This window comes from Hippocampus bargibanti, linkage group LG12 (assembly GCF_051943395.1).
Source record: "Hippocampus bargibanti isolate YZ-2025 linkage group LG12, ASM5194339v1, whole genome shotgun sequence".
Taxonomy (NCBI): Eukaryota; Metazoa; Chordata; class Actinopteri; order Syngnathiformes; family Syngnathidae; genus Hippocampus; species Hippocampus bargibanti.
In genome coordinates this window covers 1,093,872-1,114,857 of record NC_142745.1, presented here as the reverse complement: position 1 = coordinate 1,114,857, position 20,986 = coordinate 1,093,872, and the positions used below count along the sequence as shown (strand labels likewise).

The following is a 20,986-nucleotide window of genomic DNA, read 5'->3' as shown; positions in this document are numbered from 1 at the left end:
TGTGTATTAATCTTGCTTTCTTTCCCACCCAGGTGAAGAAGCTTCAGGCCATCTTGAAGCCAATGATGCTAAGGAGGCTGAAGGACGACGTGGAGAAGAACCTGGCCCCCAAAGAGGAGACCATCATTGAAGTACTACTTTCTTCTCTCACTCGTCCCCTCCCAGTCCAAGAAATTCCCAATTCCCGACGTTTGCTTCCGTCCTCTTGCAGGTGGAGCTGACCAACATGCAGAAGAAGTACTACAGGGCCATCCTGGAGAAGAATTTCTCCTTCCTGTCCAAAGGAGCCAACCAGCACAACATGCCCAACCTCATTAACACCATGATGGAGCTGCGCAAGTGCTGCAACCATCCTTACCTGATCACCGGTGAGGCCTCCAGTCTTGATGTGATCAAATGTGAAGAACCTCCGTTTATCCTTTAGCAGCTTTCTCGTCCAATTCTTCGAGGAGGCATCAAGTGTGCTTGCTTCAAGTGGTTTGTTTGACCCTCCCGTTAAAGATTCCCGTCCAAGTGATGCTCAAAACTCGATCAAACATTGTAGACTCAAACGGCCACATACAAATTTGATTTGTTGACCTATCAGTCTAGATAGCAGCAAAAGCCATAGACAAGCTAGCATTAGCATAAAAGTTCAAACTCTTGGCCGTTATTAGTAACTTTGCTGTTGTGATAGGTGCCGAGGAGAAGATCGTGGAGAGCTTCCGCAAAAGTCATGGGGCAGACACGTGCGACCTGCAACTGCAGGCCATGATCCAGGCGGCGGGCAAGCTGGTGCTCATTGACAAGCTGTTGCCCAAACTGCTGAGTGGCGGACATAAAGTCCTGGTTTTCTCCCAAATGGTCCGCTGCCTCGACATCCTCGAGGACTACCTCATACAGAGGCGGTGAGTGCGCATGTGCTGCAACCTCATCTAAGACACTTTCAACCACTTTTCAGACAACTTCATTCTCAACTAAATTCTGGTTGACTGGTTAGCTGACTATCTGGTTGGCTCGCTGGCTGGTTATCTGGTTGGCCGGCTGGCTAGCTATCTGGTTGGCTGGCTAGCTAGGTGTCTGCCAGGCTAGCTGGCTGACTGGCTGGCTATCTTTTAGCTATCTGGCTGGCTGTTAGCTGTCTAGATGTTTATCTATTAGCTATCCATTGGCTAGCTATTAGCTGTCTAGCTAGCTGTTAGCTGACTAGCTGTTGGCTATCTGGCTATTTATTAGCTAGCTGGCTAGCTATTAGCTGTCTAGCTGGTTGGCTGTCTAGCTGCCTAGCTGTTGGCTATGTGGCTATCTATTACCTATTTATTAGCTATCCATTAGCTAGCTAGCTAGCTTTCTATCTGAGTCACTTCCAGGTTGAATGAACACTGGCGCGTGTGGCCGCCACTGCTCACCCGACAGAAAAACGTGTCCTGTGACCTTGAGAGTTTTGAAAGGCACTTATAAATTAAATGTATGATTATTATTATTACTTTCTTACACTTTTCGCTGAATATCAAGTTGATTGATCTGATTCACTTCATGTGTGCGTGTGTGTGTGTACTTGTCCATAGCTACACGTACGAGCGCATCGACGGGCGCGTCCGCGGAAATCTGCGTCAGGCGGCCATCGACCGCTTCTGCAAGCCGGACTCGGACCGGTTTGTGTTCCTGCTGTGCACGAGGGCGGGCGGTTTGGGTATCAACCTGACGGCTGCTGACACCTGTATCATCTTCGACTCGGATTGGAACCCGCAGAATGACCTCCAGGTAGCCGCATCACCTCGCTTCCTCAAGAAATTCGAAGCAGGCATTTTTGAAAACGCTATTCCTGCCCAACAGGCGCAGGCACGCTGCCACCGGATCGGCCAGAGCAAAGCCGTCAAAGTGTACCGCCTCATCACCAGAAACTCGTATGAACGGGAGATGTTCGATAAGGCCAGCCTCAAGTTGGGCCTGGACAAGGCCGTCCTCCAGGATATCAACCGCAAGGGGGGCCTCAATGGGGTGAGAGACGCGTCTGTCGCATTAGAGAAAACAATAATACAGTGATGCCTTGGCTTACAAACTTAATTGGGTCCCAGAAAGTGTGTGTAAGGCGAAAAGTGTGTATTCCAAACATTAATTCCCCATAGGAAACCATTAAAATGAGAATAATCTGTTCCCAAGTCCCCATAAAAACATTATTTTCAACTAAATAAGCCTTAAAACTACACATCATATACCTTATTTTATGTAGAATAAATGTGCTATGGTTTGTAATTAAAGAAACGATCTGTATTGTCTAATAAAGTTATTTTATTGACCTTTGTGGTGGTTGTTAATGGCTTGATGGAATGGATAGCTTTTTGCATAAAGTGTCTCAAGGAGCTCAAGGCGAATGACACATCACTAATTGTGGCGCTCCGTGTGTTTCCCGAAAAATAGTTTGGATGCCAAGATTATATTCTCGCAAATTTAACGTTCGTAAGGCGAAAGGTTCGTTAGCTAAAGCGTCCGAAAGCCGAGGTATCATCGTACTCACATTTTTTTGTTTGATATGAAATTCACCATTAATAAAAGCATCATTCATTGATTTCAAAACATTCTTAGAAGCTTGACCTGATTGGATTGGCAGATATTTCGCGTTTTGTCGTTTTGATGATCCTGTAACGTGCTTTTGGGTGTCCGCGCAGGTGCAACAGCTGTCCAAACTGGAGCTGGAGGACTTACTAAAGAAAGGCGCCTATGGTGCCCTCATGGACGAAGAGGACGAAGGCTCCAAGTTCTGCGAGGAAGACATTGACCAGATCTTGCAGAGACGTACACAGACCATCACCATACAGACTGAGGGCAAAGGCTCCACATTTGCCAAGGTAGGTGGCGTCCAGAACGGCATCTTCAAATTTTGGGGTCTTCTGATAGTGTCAGAAGAGTTCTTAATGGCTTTGAGTCATTGGTCGGTCCAGGACTTAAAAATGGGCCCATTTTTTTCAATAGCTGTGAGTTTTTGATCCCCCCTATCCATCCATTTTCTGAACCACTTAGCTAAGCTGTGTTTACCTTTGTTTACATTGCATCTGCCGCCAACCAGATCTTACAACAGTCCAAAGAGATCATGCTCGTCATCTCATCTGGGAAACGAGGTTCCTCATCAATGTTCTGTACAAAAGATTAAAAATATAGAAATTCTGACAATTTGTTTTGGAAGCAAATTTCAGTTTGTTGGCGGCTCTGAAGAGAAGTTCCTCTCACTGTATCGGCTGGTCTAAATCTGAGTCAAATGAAGTTGCTGACGTTTATAACTTTTTTTCCCTGTGTTTAATGTTTTTTTTTTTTTTTTTAATTCCACCACCAGGCCAGCTTCATCTCCTCGGGCAACCGTACCGACATATCTCTGGACGACCCCAATTTCTGGCAGAAATGGGCCAAGATCGCTGAAGTGGAAATTGACTCCAAATCGGAAAAGGTACGAAAATGACAAGCGGTCTGAGTTCTATCCCGTCTGTCTTTCTGCCGTTACATGACCGCCGTGCGTGCAGGAGTCGCTGGTGATCGACACGCCCCGTGTTCGGAAGCAGACGAGACACTACAACTCCTTTGAGGACGATGAGCTGATGGAGTTCTCTGAACTGGACAGCGACTCGGAGGAAAAGCCGTGCCGCACCCGACGCCTGGGAGAGCGTACTCGACGCTACCTGCGCGCCGAGTGCTTCCGCGTGGAGAAGAACCTGCTCGTTTTCGGGTACAATAAAATCGTTGCTCGTTTGAATTCATGACGATCGGAAAGAAGTAATAAAGAGAATGAATCAGAGATTGATGACTTTCTGATCTCGACCTTACGTGCAGGTGGGGCCGCTGGAAGGACATCCTCAACCATGGTCGCTTCAAGTGGCACCTGACCGAGAGGGACATGGAGGCCATCTGCAGGTCAGCCGTTGATAGAGATTACACAGAATAAGAAGTTATCATATTTAAAAGTTTGATGCTGTTATATGCTTAGCCAACATGTGAGACTGAATACACAACTGAAGCACAGACAACCTGGGGTCAATCTGAGGTCAACAAACAGCTTGTTAAACTGTCACCTTCATCTAGGAGATCTGGCCTTGCACAGAATTTACGACTTGAACATCCTGCACAGGAAGAGCTCATTAGCCAGGTTACAAATGTATCCGCTCATGGAAAAGACAATGTTCTATTGCTTACAGCTGTTGGGGCTCAGAACGTTCCAGAGGCGTGGTATTCTAAACCAGAAAACTGTTTTACTAATGTATCACTTAAATTTGCATATACTCTCAATAAATAGCTTGGCAGAGGGCTGCAGAATTCAGACGTCTGTCATGAATAGTTACGTCTCCTGCCGGCAGTAGGGACAATCTTTCTGGGTTCGAGTCTTCGTCTAGTGTCTGACTGTCATATCTCTGACAGCCATAGATTTGGATGGATGGATGCATGATAAACAGATGAGCACGAGTGATATGAGTGGGTAGCTACTTGGACGAATGAGTAAATGCAGGTGACAAACTGTGTCAGTGGATTATTAACTCATTCACTGCCAGACGATGTGCAAAAATGTGTCCACTCCAGTGCCAGGGTTTTTGTCATTTCCAGTCAAATTGCAGGAACCACAGAATATTGTCTTTTAGGACTGCATAAACATTCAATGCAGCCTAAGAAAAGAGTTAATTTATAAATTATATGGGTCTGGAGTTATCTGAACTTGAAATGGGGCAGCTGTACAAAATACAATTCAGTGAATACATACATATTGGATCGGATTTGCATTTATTAGTCTCGCAAAGGAGAAATTTGGTTAGGGTTAGGGACTATATGGGTATGATCTCACCAATACTATTTGATATAGTAACGTATTAAATAAACCAATAAAATTAATGTCAATTTGTCAATGTATGTTGTCACTTTTTAGAATAATAGCGCTTGAACAGCAGCGGAAACTATTACAAAGTGCTAACATGAACAATAAATCAAATGTTGCTTTCTCATGGACGGGAAAAACATTGCCAGCGGTCTGACCAGTACTTTATCGACACACCCCGCAAGAAAAAAAACAAAAGCCAAACAAATTTGCGAATGGTGCTCCACATCATATTTTCAATTCCCGAATAAATTTGGGAGTGGCAGCGAATGAATTAATCTGTCGTGAATGAATGTGTGATGAATGGTCAAATCAAATGAAATGTGCAATATTTTATGCGAGAATCGTTTGACATGTCTTTTTTTTTTCTTCAGGGCTTTGCTGGTTTATTGCCTGAAGCACTACAAAGGTGACGATAAGATCAAAAGCTTCATCTGGGATCTGATCTCCCCTAGTAAAGAGGGCCAAGACCAAGACCAGGAGCTGCTCAATCACTCCGGTTGGTATCTCAGCCCTTTTGAAGTCCCGTCTGTTTCCATGGAACGCTTCAATCTTTGATCTAACCCCGCCAGGTCTTTCCGCTCCGGTTCCTCGCGGACGCAAGGGCAACAAACTAAAAAGTCCGCTGAGTGTTCCTGAGTTGAAGAACGTAGATTGGCTGGCCCACTGCAACCCTGAAGTGGTTCTGCAGGATGACAGCTACAAGAAACACCTCAAACAACACTGCAACAAGTCAGCGCCGGCCTACGTTTTAATTTTTTGACCAATAAATACATACATAAATACATAAATAAATACATACGTGCAAAAATAAATACATACATTAATACAGACAGACATACATAGACAAATACGTACATACGTACATACATAGACAAATACATAAATACATACACACATACAATGCAAATGTTTCATAATTGTAGCAGCGCTAATTTACTAATTTTCACTTTTTTGTGTCTGGATGGGCGGCGTTTGCTTCATTGAGCTCGCCTCACCTTGAATTGAATGTGTGTATTGGCGCAGGGTTCTGTTGAGGGTGAGGATGTTGTACTACCTGAAGGTGGAGGTCCTGGGTGAAGCAGCCGGTCAGGCTCTGGAGGGCACAGCTGCCAGGTACCAAACACCACCTCGGTGATATTCAATCACTTCACTTCACGTCCCTGTCATTTTATTGTTGTTTTAATATCTGAGCTCCTTGCTAACATGAATAGCCATCCTCTGACTCCAGCAAACTGGATGTGGCACTGCCCGACATCGACTACATCGAGATTCCGGCGTCGTGGTGGGATGCAGAGGCGGACAAGTCTCTGCTTGTTGGCGTCCACAAACACGGCGAGTTCTCTGACATGATGTTTGATGGACCAAAAAAAATAAAAATAATAATAATTTTTATTTTTTAAATGTTCATCTCAACAGGCTACGAGCGCTACCATGCTATGCGCGCAGATGCCGACTTGTGCTTCCTGGAAAGGGTCGGCACGCCTGACGTTACCGCGCTCTCGGCTGAGCAAGGATCAGGAGAGGCGGCCGCCGCCGATGGCCCTGACGGGTACTGCCATGACTCAACTAAAACAAAAGACAACTCTCGCTGTCAGGTTGAGCAACAGGTTTCAAGAACGAAGGTGTACCGTATTTTCTGCACTGGAAGGCACACTGGATTATAAGGGGCACCCACAATAAAGAACATATTTTAAAACGGCAGGATTTCAACATTTTTTAGATCAAATACGAAAATAGAAATATCAGACTAGTATGATGTGTGGTATTTTCAGCATTTTTTAATGACCTCAAAGATATTACAGGTTTTATCAGAATCAGAACTCCTTTAATAGTCCCACAATGGGGACATTTGCATATATAATAATACAGTAAAGTCTCGTTATATCGATATCGGATATATCGATAGTCCCGGTTATATCAATACTATTTCTATGCACGCACGGAGAAAATTACATGCAAACAGGGTCGGATATATCGATAGTCCCGGTTATATCGATATTTTTTCGGACTCCCTTGAATATCGATATAACGAGACTTTACTGTATGTATAATAATGTATCATAATATAATATACAATAATATATGAATATCACAATGCAATAATAAATATCATTTTCAGAGATGACAAATTTTCCTTCTTTTATGATTTTAAACTTTTATATTCCTTTGGGGTTTTCATTGAATATTTTGGCCTTAAAATTTTCAAATAAACAAATGTATTTATTTTATTTTTTTGAGACATTAAATAGAAAACAAACAAAAAAAGACATTTTCCATTTCTAAACAATGTGTCAAAAATAAAAAAAATTGGCAAATTCAAGAAAAATCGTCCACCTCGTGAAGTAATTTTAAAGGACAACCGACACCATTTTTTTGTTTCCTAACTGACATCAGAAAAACGTTTTATCGCATCAAAAACAGTGTTCCCCATCCTTTTTTTTGCGCCACGGACCGGTTTAATGTCAGACAATATTTTCACGGACCGGCGGATATATGGAACAAAATAAAATTACTCATTTTGCTAGCTTACGGTGGGCTAATTGTAGCGGTATGTATCACATGACCTAGACAAGCGTTTTGACATGCGTCGAGAGTAAGTCATAGACGGATGTCAATGAAGGCTTTTGGGGATGCCTTATAGTGAAAATATGGTACAATAAATGTGTGTGTGTTTGCCAGCGTTGCAAAAGCCGAAGACGTCAGCGAGAGCGCAAACGGTAAAAGCGAAGCAGATGACCGAGACGACAACAGCAAGGTATAAAATGCGTCCGTCCTCCTCTTCCTTGTCCTCGTCTGCTCTGACATGATTTACGCTCTTCGTTCAGGGAGAGGAAAGCTGCTTGAGCACCGACGCCTCCGAAAAACCGGACAACGGCACTGCGTCAGGTCAGTTTGCTCTTTCAAGTATGCCTTACCAAGTCTACTCCATATTTCAAAAGGGTAGATCAAAAAATAATTGGCACTTTTGCAGAGTTGCCTAATATCCAGATATCGATGAAAAGGTTTCCTCAGCCGTCATCTGTACTTCTTTGAGGGTGTCGGACGTTTCGCTTCTCATCCAAGATGCTTCGTCAGCAAACTAAAGTCTGACTGGTAGTATCGGCCCGAGATATACATCCCTATTGTCCAGACGTGGCGGTGCCGGACTCTGCTATGATTGGTCCCTGCTCTCAGGTTGGATTGGATTGGATTTGAGGGAGCAAAGGACTACTCCCTGCAGATACGCTGATTATTGTCCTGCCTAATTATGGGGTCTATGACTGGCCTGATTGCCCCATTTGCTCTGGTATCACCTCATCAGCATAACTTGATCCAAATTGAACCTCACCCCACCATGGCGATTTAGTGAAGGGTTTTATGAAAATAGCTTCTTTTACTCTCTTCTTTTCTTTCGCTAAGCTTTTAACCTCATTGTCGTCAAATGAGTGGTTGCAAGCTTTTAGGTGCATATGTACTACCGATTGACGCCCACTATCCCTGCGATGTAGGCTTGATTATGATGATGAAGTGATACCAGAGCAAATGGGGCAATCAGGCCATTCGTGGACCTCATACTCAGGCAGGACAATAAAAGTAATCAGTCAGGATAATAGAAGAGCAGGGACCAATCATAGCAGAGTCTGGACAGCAGGGATATATATATATATATATATAGGGCCGATACTCCCAGTGAGACTTTACTTTGCTGACGAAGCATCTTGGATAAGAAGCGAAACGTCAGACGCCTTGAAAGAAGTACAAATGACGGCTGAAGAAACCTTTTCACCGATGGACCACTCCTGTACGTCTGAGAGCTTACGCACCGACCTAATGTCGATCTTCTATGCCGTAGACTCGCACGTGTCGGCCCCCGACGCCACGCTGGTGACAACCGCATTGGGTGCGGGGTCAGCAAGCGGGACGGGTGTGGCGGCCCTGCATGTGGTCCACGCGCGTCCCCTTTGGCCGGCCGGCCCGGCGCTGACGGCCCGCCTGCGTCGCCTCATCGCCGCCTATCAGCGCTTCACTCTACGCCGCGAGCCCCTTCTGCGTCCCGATTTCCTGCTTCACGACAGCCTGGCGGGTCTCGGAATGGCGGGCGGTGGCGGGACAGGCGGGGTCCCTCTCGGGCACCATGTTGGGGGAGCGTTGGCCTGGCAGCTGGGCGAAGAGTTGAGGCGCTGCACCGCCAGCCATGCCGAGTCGGACGCCATTTTTATGGAGTGGCAGAGAAGGTGAGAGGACGATTGACACGTGACCGTCAATCCTTTTGCAGAAGGCATTCCGACAAAGCGTGCGCTCTTTACCAGATGGAGCCGGCGCGAACAAATGGACTTTTACCGCACGGTCTCATCCTTTGGCGTGGCCTTTGATCCTGAGAGGAAAGCCTTCGACTGGTCGCAGTTTCGCGTCCTGGCCCGACTTGAGAGAAAGACGGACGACAGCCTGGAAAGATACTTCAACTCCTTTGTTAACATGTGTCGCGCCGCCTGCAAGCTGCCGCCCAGAAAAGAAGAAGGTGGGTGACCATTCCCCCTTCTCCTTGGTGTCCCTCACAAACTTCAACTTGTCCGGATCATCGCCAGAACCTCATCCTTTCACCACATCACCTCCGTCCGTCCTCCAAGGGCGCCACTGGCTACCGCACAAATAGAGAATCAACTGGAAAATTCTTCTTTATACATTTAAAGCTATCCATAACCTTGCCCCCCATACCTATCCGACTTTCTTCAAATTTCTATTCCCTCTCGTTCCCTCAGATCCTCTTCCTCCCTCCACCTCTGTGTGTCCCCCCTGCCTGTCTCAGCGCGGTGGGGGACAGAGCTTTCAGCTGCTCTGCCCCCAAACTCTGGAACTCACTTCCTCCCAACATTCGTAACATCGATTGTCTTCCCACCTTCTCAAAAGCCACACATTTCTAATTGCATTTTAGATTTAGCTCTTTCTCTTGTTTCGATTTAGAATTGTATTTTATTTATTGTATTCTATTTGTGATTGTATTTTATTTATGATAGTACCTACCTATGCTTGTCTGTGACTGTAAAGTGTCCTTGAGAGCTTTGAAAGGCGCTTAAAATGAAACGTATTATTATTATTATTATCTGGCACATTTCATGACACCCCGACTGTAAATCTGAAGACACAACAAAAATCACCGACATTTATAGTTTTGAAATACACGACCTGCCCCACATCTTTGGTGCTCCTTTTTTCCTTGTGCTGTTTTCATTCAATCTTCTCCGCCGCCCAGGTCTGGCAGAAACCGCCATTCCGGTGGAGCCTCTGACGGAAGAGCGAGCTGCACGGACGTTGTATCGCATCGAGCTTCTCCGCAAGATCCGCGAGCAGGTGACTAAACTTCTAACATCGCAAATCGGTACAATCCCTTCTAACGCTAACATCCCAAAATCCCGAACCTGACCCTAAACTCCCTTCGAACTTCTAACATCGCAAATCGGTGAAAATCCCGAGCCAGTTGTCCGCAATGGGCGTTCTCGTCGCCCTCAGGTCCTTCGCCACCCGCTGCTGTCGGCCCGCCTGCAGCTATGCCGCCCGTCACTCTACCTCCCCGTGTGGTGGGAGTCGGGAAAGCATGACCGTGACCTCCTGGTGGGGGCAGCGAGACACGGCTTGAGTCGAACCGACTTCTACATACTCAACGACCCGCAGCTCGGCTTCCTTGAGGCCCACCGCAACTATGTGAGAGGACACTACGCCTCGCATCTTCACAGGGTACGTCAGGCGGTCTGTGCCGAAAATCCCGCCATGGTTGTCCTCCATTCAAACGTTTAAAAACAAGAACTACATTTCAGACATGTTCTGGACCAAATTAGAAACCAAATCTTTGAATCAGTAACTCTCATTTTCTAAAAGAGTAATAAGTTAAAGGACAACCGACACTTTGGGACGAGTTGTGTCCATAATTTGTAAAATCACTTCAAATGACTTCTACTGAGCGCATTTGACAAAGATTCAGCCGCATGTAGCTATATTTTACCCTTTAAGACTGGCGCTGAATATGAAGTCTTGTTTTCGAGTTGATGATGATGCCCTAAGTGACGTCACAGAGGGAACACCCTTGACACAATGCATTTTAGCTACTTTTGTTTGTCTGAAAACACAGTGTTGATCGTGAAATTAGAGGGAAAACTACATAAATAATGCGATGGTGAATCGTGTGTCGCAGCCAATTGCGGTAACACGCATAAAGAAGGTGTACGTTTACACAAATTCCCAGCGGACAAATTTCCAACAGAGCTTGTGTGCCATCTTGTGCATTTTCTGGGCGCTACATTGCAGTCCAGACGGCTCAAATTGATACGGAAGGACTTCTTGAATCGATTGCAAACATTTATGCTTTCCTCTTCAGAACTATCTGAATCATATTCATAACTGGATGAGTAACAAGAAAGCATCTGAACTCTCTGAAGCCATTGTTTGGATTCTGGAGCAGGGCAGTTTGTGAAGGAGTATCCTGGCACGACGTCACAAACGGGGGGGGCGGGACTTTCTGAATGTTTCCAGTTTTTAGCTCATTAGTGGCAGTTTTTAATTGGTGTTTTGCATTTGACTAAAAATATCAGCCTGCGTGTTTTGGGTATTTTAGATGCTATAAAACATTTTTCTGATGTCAGTTAGGTGTCGGTTGTCCTAATTGAATACAATAACTGTCAATATCAATCTTCAATGGATCTTGTCTTTTCAGCTCCCGCCCCCCCACTATTGCCAGTACGACGGCCTGCAACCTCCAGAATACCCCCAGCAGCCCTCGCAGCAGGTCGCACCTCCCTCTGCTCCCTCCTCTTCATCCTCGTCCTCTTCTTCTCATCTCCAAGCTCCACCTCCACCCCCATTGGATGAAACCACCTCTACGGGCCTGGCAATGGTTTCTGCTTCTCGTGGAGACTTCCTAGACTGCCCCCCACTTGAAGAGAGCCTGGCTGACCTGGACGCCATGTCCGCGGAGGCGCTACATGGTGGCAAGGCCTCTAAGGACACCCTGAACGGCTTCCCTTTCAACTCGGCGGCTGGCGGTCTGAGCATGCTCAACTCATACGGTCGACTGGGAGGCGCCGACCTCCGCTCTGAGCTGAGGACCGACGTCCTGGTGGGCGAACAGGGATCATCTCTGGAGACCGGGCTGTTGCCGCCGTCCATGGAGCTGGATCAACTGCAGGTAATTCAGCTTGCTTCTCCTCAACGCACATCCCAAAAAAGCACAGAGTGAGCAAAATTCATCAAAATATTGCCAAGATGTGGTCAGCTGCCTTCACGTGAACTTTCTGGCCACAGTCCCGCCCGTCCGTCTCTTTCTTCTCACGCCTGCCAGTACTGAACATGCATTGCCTGCAGGCGCCCTGGGATGGCACCGACCACTCCAGCCCAGCTCACCACATGTTCAACGAGTCCGACCCCATCCTGGGTCCGACCGGATTCCTGGAGGAAGAGGACGAAGAGGCTCCGCGGAGCGATGTCGGCGGCGGGGACGGAACACTGGAGGAGTGCCTTGGTCTCCCACCTTCGTCTTCGCCCTCTCATCCCTCCGCCGCAGATTCTGTGGAATCGTCCAGCTTCATGCTTTTCAAGGTTTGTGCCGCTTACCAGGAGTTACGCTTATATTCAGTAAACCAACCTATTAGGATTTGGTTTCTACACACACAGATTAAATCCCAGCATAGAGTTTGGGTCAAAAATGTCCAAGTACAGCATGGTTGTTAACCTCCAAACCCATGGGTCATATAAAATAATAAATTAGTTACAAAAATTGTTCTTTGCAGTAGGGCAGACCGGTAGTCGAGTGATTAGCTCACCAGCTTCACAGTACAGAGGTCGTAAATTCAAGACCCCATTTCTCACCTTCCTTTTATTTCCAAGATCTTGGAAAAAGTTGTGTCCTCCCAGCTACATTCTCACCTCTCTACGAACCATTCCAATCTGGTTTCCGCCCCCATCACACTACAGAATCAGCGCTCTTAAAAGTCACAAACGATCTTCTTTTGGCAGCTCACAGAGCTTTCAGCTGCTCTGCCCCCAAACTCTGGAACTCACTTCCTCCCGACATTCGTAACATCGATTGTCTTCCCACCTTCAAATCCCATCTCAAAAGCCACACATTTCAAATTGCATTTTCTGTGTAGCTCTTTCTCTTGTTTCGATTTATAATTGTATTTTATTTATTGTATTCTATTTTGTGGTTGTATTTTATTTATTATAGTACCCATACTAGTCTGTGACTGTAAGGTGTCATTGAGAGCTTTGAAAGGCGCTTCAAATAAAATGTATTATTATTATTTTTATTATTAAGACTTGGTCCGTCCTTCCTGTGTGGAGTTTGCATGTTCTCCCCGCGTCCGCGTGGGTTTTTCCGGATCCTCTGGTTTCCTCCCAGATTCCAAAAACATGCATGGAAGGCTAATTGAACACTTCAAATTGTCCCTCGGTGTGACTAGTTGTTTGTCTCTGTGTGCCCTGCGATTGGCAGGCGACCAATTCAGGGTGTCCACTGTTTAGTGCCCGAAGACAGCTGGGATAGGCACCCCCCCCCCCCTGCAACCCTAGTAAGTGGTACCGAGAATGGATAGATGGATGTTATTTGCAGTCCTCGTTTAGTAGTTTATAGTGTAGCAGAATAAAATATGATGATCAGTGAAAATGAAGTGGCCTGCAGACTTCCGCGGAAATCTGCTTTGAAATATTTCAAATGAGTTCAGAGATTAGCCACAAAGTCAACAAATGCTCAATGATGTTCCAAAAGGACAAAGCACGGTGAGAACCTTTGATCATTTGTCTGCTTTTTTTTTTTTTTTGATCAGGACATCAGCGTGAGTGAAGAAGCCGGCGTGGATCAAAGTGACCTGGCGGCGAGCCCCCTGCCACCTTACATTCCCCCACACCCTCCGCTCTCTCCCCCCGATATCCCGGACCACCAGGAGGATGTCACAAGTCAGAATGACGGCTTCAAGTTTGAGGCTAAAGGTCGCGACGGCAGCGTGGAAAAGGACCGAATTCTACTTGAGGACCGATGTGATGCTCGTGAAGGTATCGGCATGCATAAATACACAATCGTATCGTCGTTCTCAAACTTTGGGGAAGAGTGTCAAATTAGTTCTCTGGCACATGTTAAGGTTTCCAGTTAAAGGACAACCGACATCACCGGACAAGTTGCGTCTATAATTTGTAAAATGACTTCTACTGAGCGCATTTGACAAAGATTGCACCGCATATAGCTATATTTTACCTACGGTGTAAGTTGACACCAATTCCCAGCGGACAAATCAGCCAATTTCCAACAGCGCTTGTGCGTCATCTTGTGCATTTTCTGGGCGCTACATTAGAGTCCAGGCGCCTCGAATTAATACCGACGGACTTCTTGAATCGATTGCAAACATTTATGCTTTCCTCTTCAGAACTATTTGAATCATATTCACAACTGGATGAGTAAGAAGAAAGCATCTTCTCTGAATCTGGACTCTCTGAAGCCATTGTTTTGATTCTGGAGCAGGGCAGTTTGTGAAGGAGTATCCTGGCGTGACGTCACGGACAAGGGGGCGGGACTTTCTGAATCTCCCCAGTTTTGAGCTCATTTTGTGGCAGTTTTGGGACGCTTGAAGTCATTTTTATTGGCGTTTTTCATTTGACTAAAAATATCAGCCTGCGTTTTTTGGGTATTTTAGATGCTATAAAAGGAAACAAAAAAATCATGTCGTTGTCCTTTAAGTTTATTGTTTGACATTTGGGTGTCAAGCTTGTCTTTCTAATCAATTTTTGTTTCTGTGACTTGGCAGCCGTTCTTCCAAGTCTGCGTTTGCCTTTGGACTTGGCACACATTGGCGCTGGCGAGTCCCCGTCGTCAGCACTGAGGGATCCGCAAGACGGCATGGAGGTGCCAAACCAGCTCTGCCCGGACCTCGTGTGTCCGATGGAGGAGGTGGACAATTTGATGTTTGCGGAGGAAGAAGAGGAGGACGACGAGGAGCGGACGAGCGTGACTGAGTTAATGGCCGAGGCTCCCGGGGAGCTTCTCCAAGGAGATGGACATCAGAACGGAGACCCCGTTGCTGAGCGGTTGGTGGACCGGTTCTGTCTTGTGGACGGCCCCGCAGCAGACCGCGAGGACGAGTCAGTTGCCCTGCCCTCGGAGGAAAAACCGGATCTGCGGATCAGGAACGAAGACATCGACCCCGAGACGAGCTTCGTCAAGTCCGAAGATGTTGCCGCTGAATCGGAAAAAGCCGATTCCAAATGTGAATCTGTTGAGACGGAGAACCTTCCCGTTAAACGGGAAATCCTCAGAACCACAGCCGAGGAAACCAAGCCAGACTGTCTGGACTTGAGTTCCGCCAAGATGGAGAGCGGGAGGGACTTTTTGGAGGCCAAGACGGAGCAGGTGGACCTCAGTGTGGAACTCAGGGGTCAACCTAAGGACGAGGACACATCTTCCTCACCAGGTACATATCTCGGATCTTTCAAAAGACATTTGAGAGACTTTCCCTTTTCTCTGAAGAGGCTTAATGGTGGATCTTGCTGAGATGTTGATTCTGGGGTGTGTTCCAGTGGCGGTTGTGGAGGACTATTCCGGAAGTCCCGGCTTCACGGCTCCCTTTTCCGTATGTGAGCCTCCTGAAATCCACGATGGCCGGGAGCCCACCATTGCTCAGCTGCTCCAGGAGAAAGCACTTTACTCCTACTCTGACTGGCCCAAGGTTGCTTTATTGCTGATATTTTATAATTACATTGCATTTACATTTATTTCTTGCAGGATTAGTTGCTCTGAGTCACAAATTGCCCTACTGTCGTGTGGTGTTCCACAGGGCTCCATTCTGGGCCCTCTGCTCTTTTCACGATGTCTACTTCCATTGGGTTCCATCTTCCTGGAAACAAGTCCCACATTTAAGGGTTTTTGTTTCAAGTAAAGATTTTAAAGGAAGCTTTCAAGTCCTTGTTTACATACTATTTACTCAAGTTTACAAATGAATGTTTCAAGAAGCTCATCGTGGGTTTTCAAGATGCGTTTTTTTTTAGTCAATTTCAAATTGTGCTTTAAAACAAGAGTTTGATTTTGTTGTGCTATTTCACATTGGGTCAGTTTCTCAACCTGTGGCGTACGTTCTCACAAGCAGATTGTTTGGTCCCGGCAGGACCGCGTGATCATCAATCGTCTGGACAGCATCTGCCACGCCATCCTGAAGGGGAAATGGCCTTCGGCCAGTGACCACTATGACTCGCCAGCCTCCGTCTGCGCCAACCACTTAGCCCAGCAACACCTCCAGCGGACCGCTTTCTTTCCCGGTACCAGCTCCCCAGCCTCCTCTTCTTCCTCCTCGTGCTCGTCCACCTCTGGCCAGGCCAGGATCCAGCAGGCCAATCCGGGCATGGCCTTCCCCATCATTCCACCTCCTCACACCAGGTTGCCCAAGGTGAGCTGAGTCCATACAGCTTTTCTGCTTTACATCCTGTCTTGTGTGTGTGTGTAAGCTCTCAGTGGGTACAGGAGTGGTCCGTCGATGAGAAGGTTTCTTCCGCCGTCATCTGTACTTCTTTGAAGGTGTCGGACGTTTCGCTTCTTATCCAAGAGGCTTCGTCAGCAAACAATTTTTTTGGTGGTAGTTTTGGCACTAGCGATATGTGTAAACTACCAGCAACAATTTTTTGTTTGCTGACGAAGCTTCTTGGATAAGAAGCGAAACGTCCGACACCTTGAAAGAAGTACAGATGACGGCTGAAGAAACCTTTTCATCGACGTGTCCCAAATGCAACGTTTTGATGTCTGTGTGTCTCAAATGTCTTGTCGCCGCTCAGTGTTCTTGTTTAGTGTTTTAACCAGCCCGTCATTCTTGTGTGTCTTGTCCAGTACTCGGGGCGGGGCGGCGGCCGCGGGGCTTGGCGCCTCACCTCCCTCCCTCTCTTACAGGAGAGACTGGTGGCGCCGGCCTTCCTCCCCGAACTCAAACGTGCCGCAGGACGGCGCTCCTTTGATTACGAAATGGCTGCGGTGGCGGCCGCGAAAGCCTTAGCGGGGAAGGCGGTGACGGTGCCGTCCTCGGGCAGGACCCCCGGCGGGGACGCGCCGGCCGATCAGCGGGCCTTGTTGATGAACGGTTGGCAGGAGGCGGCCATGGATCTCAGCAAATCTCCCGGCGACTCGCTCGCTTCCGCTTCAGGCGACGTGGCCCGTAAGCTTCCCCCTCCACCGCCCATTACGGCGCCCCTGGCGGGCTCTCCGGCGATCGACATGGCGGGAATCCTACAAGCTGGACTCGTCCACCCCGTGACGGGACAAATTGTCAACGGGAGTCTGAGGGGAGACGATTGCTTGAGGAGGAGACGGGGGCGAAGGAGAAACGTCGAGGCGCTCTACTCAGAATTCACCAAGGCTCAAGCCATGCACCTCCACGACACCGCGCAGGTATTTTAAAAGGCGCTTATAAATGAAATGGATTATGGATTATTATTATTATTACACATCTCCTCATTGAACGTAAATATCCGTTCAGGGTGGCGTGGAGGCTCTGAGCCAGTCGTCGTTGTCGCCCTCCACGTCGTCTCCGTCTCCTTCTTCCTTGGAGCGTCCGGTGCCTACGCCATCGTCCACGCCCACTTCGGCACCCACACCGCCACACCCAGAAGTGGCGGCCATGGAGCGGGAGGTGGCCGCCAACAAAGGTTTGATGGAGTGGCTGCGGCATAAACCGGGATACACCTTGGATGTACCTTTTGCTCACGTAAGTTATTTGATCTTTTGGATTTTTCTCAACACGTGTCATGGAACTAACTTGTACATGTAAAGGAAAGTGAAGGGGACTCAAATCAACCTGCGAGGAGTGGACCTTAAAATACAAAATAAATGCTTTTCATTGAGGCATTCATTGATTTTGTTCTCGTTGAAGAACAAAACAAGCACCCAACACTGTGTTAATAATAAGAAAGAGCCAAGAAGGAAATTAATATTATTGTGTAGAACGAATGATTAAAACAAAGTAATGAAAGCCAGGAAAAAAAGTTTTGCTGTATCTGATGATAATAAGAATACATGTCCCCAAAATGGTGCTTTAAGAACTAGTCATGAAAATATATCTGTTAGGTCCTCTTAAGATGATCCATTTTTATTATTATTATTATTATTATTATTATTATTCAATAAAAGTAAACCAACAAATGTGACTTTCAGAATAAGAATAATCATAATCATACTTTTAGATGCCCAAAACTAACCTGGAAAAAAGACATTTTTGTGACTCCAACAATAACAAATCAAATAAAAATAGTTATGAGTAGCAATATGAAATGAAATCCCTGGGATCAAATACAGTGATACCTTGGTTTACGAACCCCTTGGTTTACGAACTTTTTGGTTTACGAACGTTAAATTTATGAAAATTTATCCTTGGCATACAAACTATTTTTCGAGATACACACGGAGCTGTCGCAATGAGTGATGCGTTATTCGCGAACGAGCCCGTTCTCCTAACAAGAAAATGACAGCCGACTGTTTTTGGCCTCTATTACCCGCCCCCAGTTTTCGGTTAAAGCCACGTGATTGGTCAAGAAAGCAGCAGTGAGGGGAGGTGGTTGAAACATTAAAGAGACAGGCAGACGACAGAGAGAGTGAGAAAATGGATAGAAAACAGTGAAATTTGGACTTGTTTCAACTTTGATAGTTCAAAGGCAGAGAGTAGACTGCAAGGTTAAAATTCCCATCAATCAGGCTCCACAAATCACCCGCACAAGCCATCTGTACACTTGATGCAAAAAGCTATCGACCCAGCTAAACAGAACACAATTGATGAGGTACAAGGTAAAATGATGGCAGAGAAAGCACCTACAAGGGATCACTCCACAAGATGGTGAAAGAAGAAGGCTACGTTCCTCATCAAGTGTTTAATGACACTCCTTTCCATCAAGCCATCAACGACCATCACAAAGGTCAATAAAACCACTTTATTACACAGTACAGTTTATTTCTTTAATTATAATACCATAGCTCATTTATTATACAGAAAATAAGGTATATTTTGTGTAGTTTTAAGGCTTACAAAAGTAGAAAATGATGTTTTATGGGGACCTGGGAACGCATTATTCTCATTTTAATGGTTTCCTATGGGAAATTAGTCTTTGGGATACACGCTTTTCGCCTTACACATTCTGTCTGGGAACCAATGAAATTCGCAAACCAAGGTATCACTGCAATATTCTGAGTAGCAATATGAAACGAAACCCCTGGGATTAAATTATTAAATCTGTCCAAAGAGCTGTAGGTTGGTTTGGAATCATGATTATGAATCAAGATCATAATAACAAGCATGAATGGTATAAACTGAACCCTTGAAAGTTACTCTTGAAATGTAAGCGAGTTGTGATTTTAATTAACTAATTCATGAATGACTTTTTTTGCCTTTGTCAGGTTGGCGCCGGTGTGTTGCGCGGTATGGTGGAACGGCCCAAGCAGCGACGCCATCGCTGCAAAGATCCGACCAAGCTGGACGTAAACTCCTTGACGGGAGAGGAGCGCGTGCCCGTCGTGCATCGCGGAACAGGACGCCGGGTACGTCCATGCCTCTTTTCTTTTGCGGGGGGGCGAGGGGGATGCCATACTGGGGTAGTTAGCATGGCGGCTGCTTCAGATGAGGGAGGTTCATCTCAAAACCAGGTTCTTTGGATTGGATTTGCCTTGATTAGAAATTTCCATTTAACAGCAATAAAGTGATGAAAGTAGAAAAACAAAATACAGTGATACCTCACATTACCAACCCCTTGGCTTACAAACTTTTCCGTTTATGAACGTTAAATTTATCCAAATCTTACCTTTGGGATACACACGGTGCGCCACACAAAGCTACCAACCCGGCTAAACAGAAGACAATTGATGAGGAACAAGGTAAAATGATGGCAGAGAAAGCACCTCCAAGGGATCATTCGTCAAGGTGGTGAAAGAAGAAGGCTACGTTCCTCATCAAGTGTTTCATGCTGATGAAAGCCGACACTCCATTCCATCAAGCCATCAACGACCATCACAAAGGTCAATAAAACGACTTTATTAAAAAGTACTGTTTATTTCTTTCATTATAAGAGCATTATTACATAGAAAATTATGTTTGATGGGAACCTGGGAACGGATTATTCTGATTTTAATGGTTTCCTATGCGAAATTAATTTTTGGGATATACACTTTTCACCTTACACACTCTGTCTGGGAACCAATTAAGATTGTAAGCCAAGTTATCACTGTAACTCGATTCTAAGGTTTCTTACACTGCCTGAATGTTTATGTTGTCATAAATCTCTATATTGTATCATACAGTACAGTTTATTTATTTCATTACAAACCAAGAGCACATTTATTATACCTAAAATAAGGTCTATATTGTGTTGTTTTAAGGTTTATTTAGTAGAAAATTATGTTTGATGGGGACCCGGGAACGGATTATTCGAATTTTAATGGTTTCCTGTGGGAAATAATTTTTTAGGATAAACACTTTTCGCATTACACACTCTTTCTGGGAACCAATCAAGTTGGTAAGCCAAGATATCACTGTAAGATTGTTGGTTGAATGAAATGTGTGCCCCGACATGGACTGGCGACCACTCAATTTGTCGTCCGTGTCCTTTTTGTCCCGACTGTTGTTGTACCACCCGGCAGCAGGGCGGCGCCATGGCTCCGGCCATCAAGGAGTTGTCCCGCTGGTTGGACGCCAACTCGGAGTATTTTGTGGCTCCAGACTGGGCGGACGTGGTCAAACATTCCGTGAGTGGCAAACACTTTCCGCGGGCGGCACGCGGGCGGCGATCCCATCCGACCTTCCGGTTGTCCCCGTTAGGGTTTCCTCCCGGAAGGAAAGTTCTCCCGCATCCTGACGGAACCGCTCAGCAGAGACCCGTCGTCGCGTCGCCGCGGTCGCCGCCCTCGCGGCGAGATGCCCAAGCCCCTCCTGTCGGACGCCGCGGGCCTCCCGGCGCCCCTCTTCGTCAACGGCACCCTGATGGGCGGCGCGGATGCCACCACGGTGGCCGCGCGGAACCTGCGCGGGGGAATGCCCGCCATCCCCATCGTGGCGGCGGGTTTCCCTCACGTTTTCCCGCCGGGCGTCGGCGGGACGTCGGCCGAGGACGGCAAGAATGGCTTGAGCATGCTACCCATGATGCTTCACGGCATGCCGCCGCCGCCGCCGCCCCCCG

The 20,986-nt window shown here is 46.5% G+C and overlaps 1 protein-coding gene across 1 annotated transcript in view; it reads left to right on the top strand.

Annotated features, from left to right (window-relative positions):
• chd6 (chromodomain helicase DNA binding protein 6) overlaps positions 1 to 20,986 on the top strand; it is a 47,065-nt gene that overhangs the window by 21,312 nt on the left and 4,767 nt on the right. Inside the window, 31 exon segments of the mRNA XM_089009298.1 lie at positions 33 to 131; positions 212 to 368; positions 677 to 887; positions 1,548 to 1,743; positions 1,816 to 1,980; positions 2,649 to 2,828; positions 3,311 to 3,421; positions 3,495 to 3,697; positions 3,802 to 3,882; positions 5,206 to 5,330; positions 5,404 to 5,563; positions 5,858 to 5,947; positions 6,063 to 6,166; positions 6,251 to 6,383; positions 7,514 to 7,589; positions 7,660 to 7,720; positions 8,667 to 9,048; positions 9,124 to 9,332; positions 10,065 to 10,162; positions 10,322 to 10,546; positions 11,520 to 11,990; positions 12,167 to 12,400; positions 13,627 to 13,852; positions 14,599 to 15,261; positions 15,368 to 15,516; positions 15,952 to 16,230; positions 16,665 to 17,219; positions 17,308 to 17,535; positions 19,215 to 19,355; positions 20,451 to 20,555; positions 20,629 to 20,985. Coding sequence (XP_088865424.1) covers positions 33 to 131; positions 212 to 368; positions 677 to 887; positions 1,548 to 1,743; positions 1,816 to 1,980; positions 2,649 to 2,828; positions 3,311 to 3,421; positions 3,495 to 3,697; positions 3,802 to 3,882; positions 5,206 to 5,330; positions 5,404 to 5,563; positions 5,858 to 5,947; positions 6,063 to 6,166; positions 6,251 to 6,383; positions 7,514 to 7,589; positions 7,660 to 7,720; positions 8,667 to 9,048; positions 9,124 to 9,332; positions 10,065 to 10,162; positions 10,322 to 10,546; positions 11,520 to 11,990; positions 12,167 to 12,400; positions 13,627 to 13,852; positions 14,599 to 15,261; positions 15,368 to 15,516; positions 15,952 to 16,230; positions 16,665 to 17,219; positions 17,308 to 17,535; positions 19,215 to 19,355; positions 20,451 to 20,555; positions 20,629 to 20,985 — 6,474 coding nt within the window.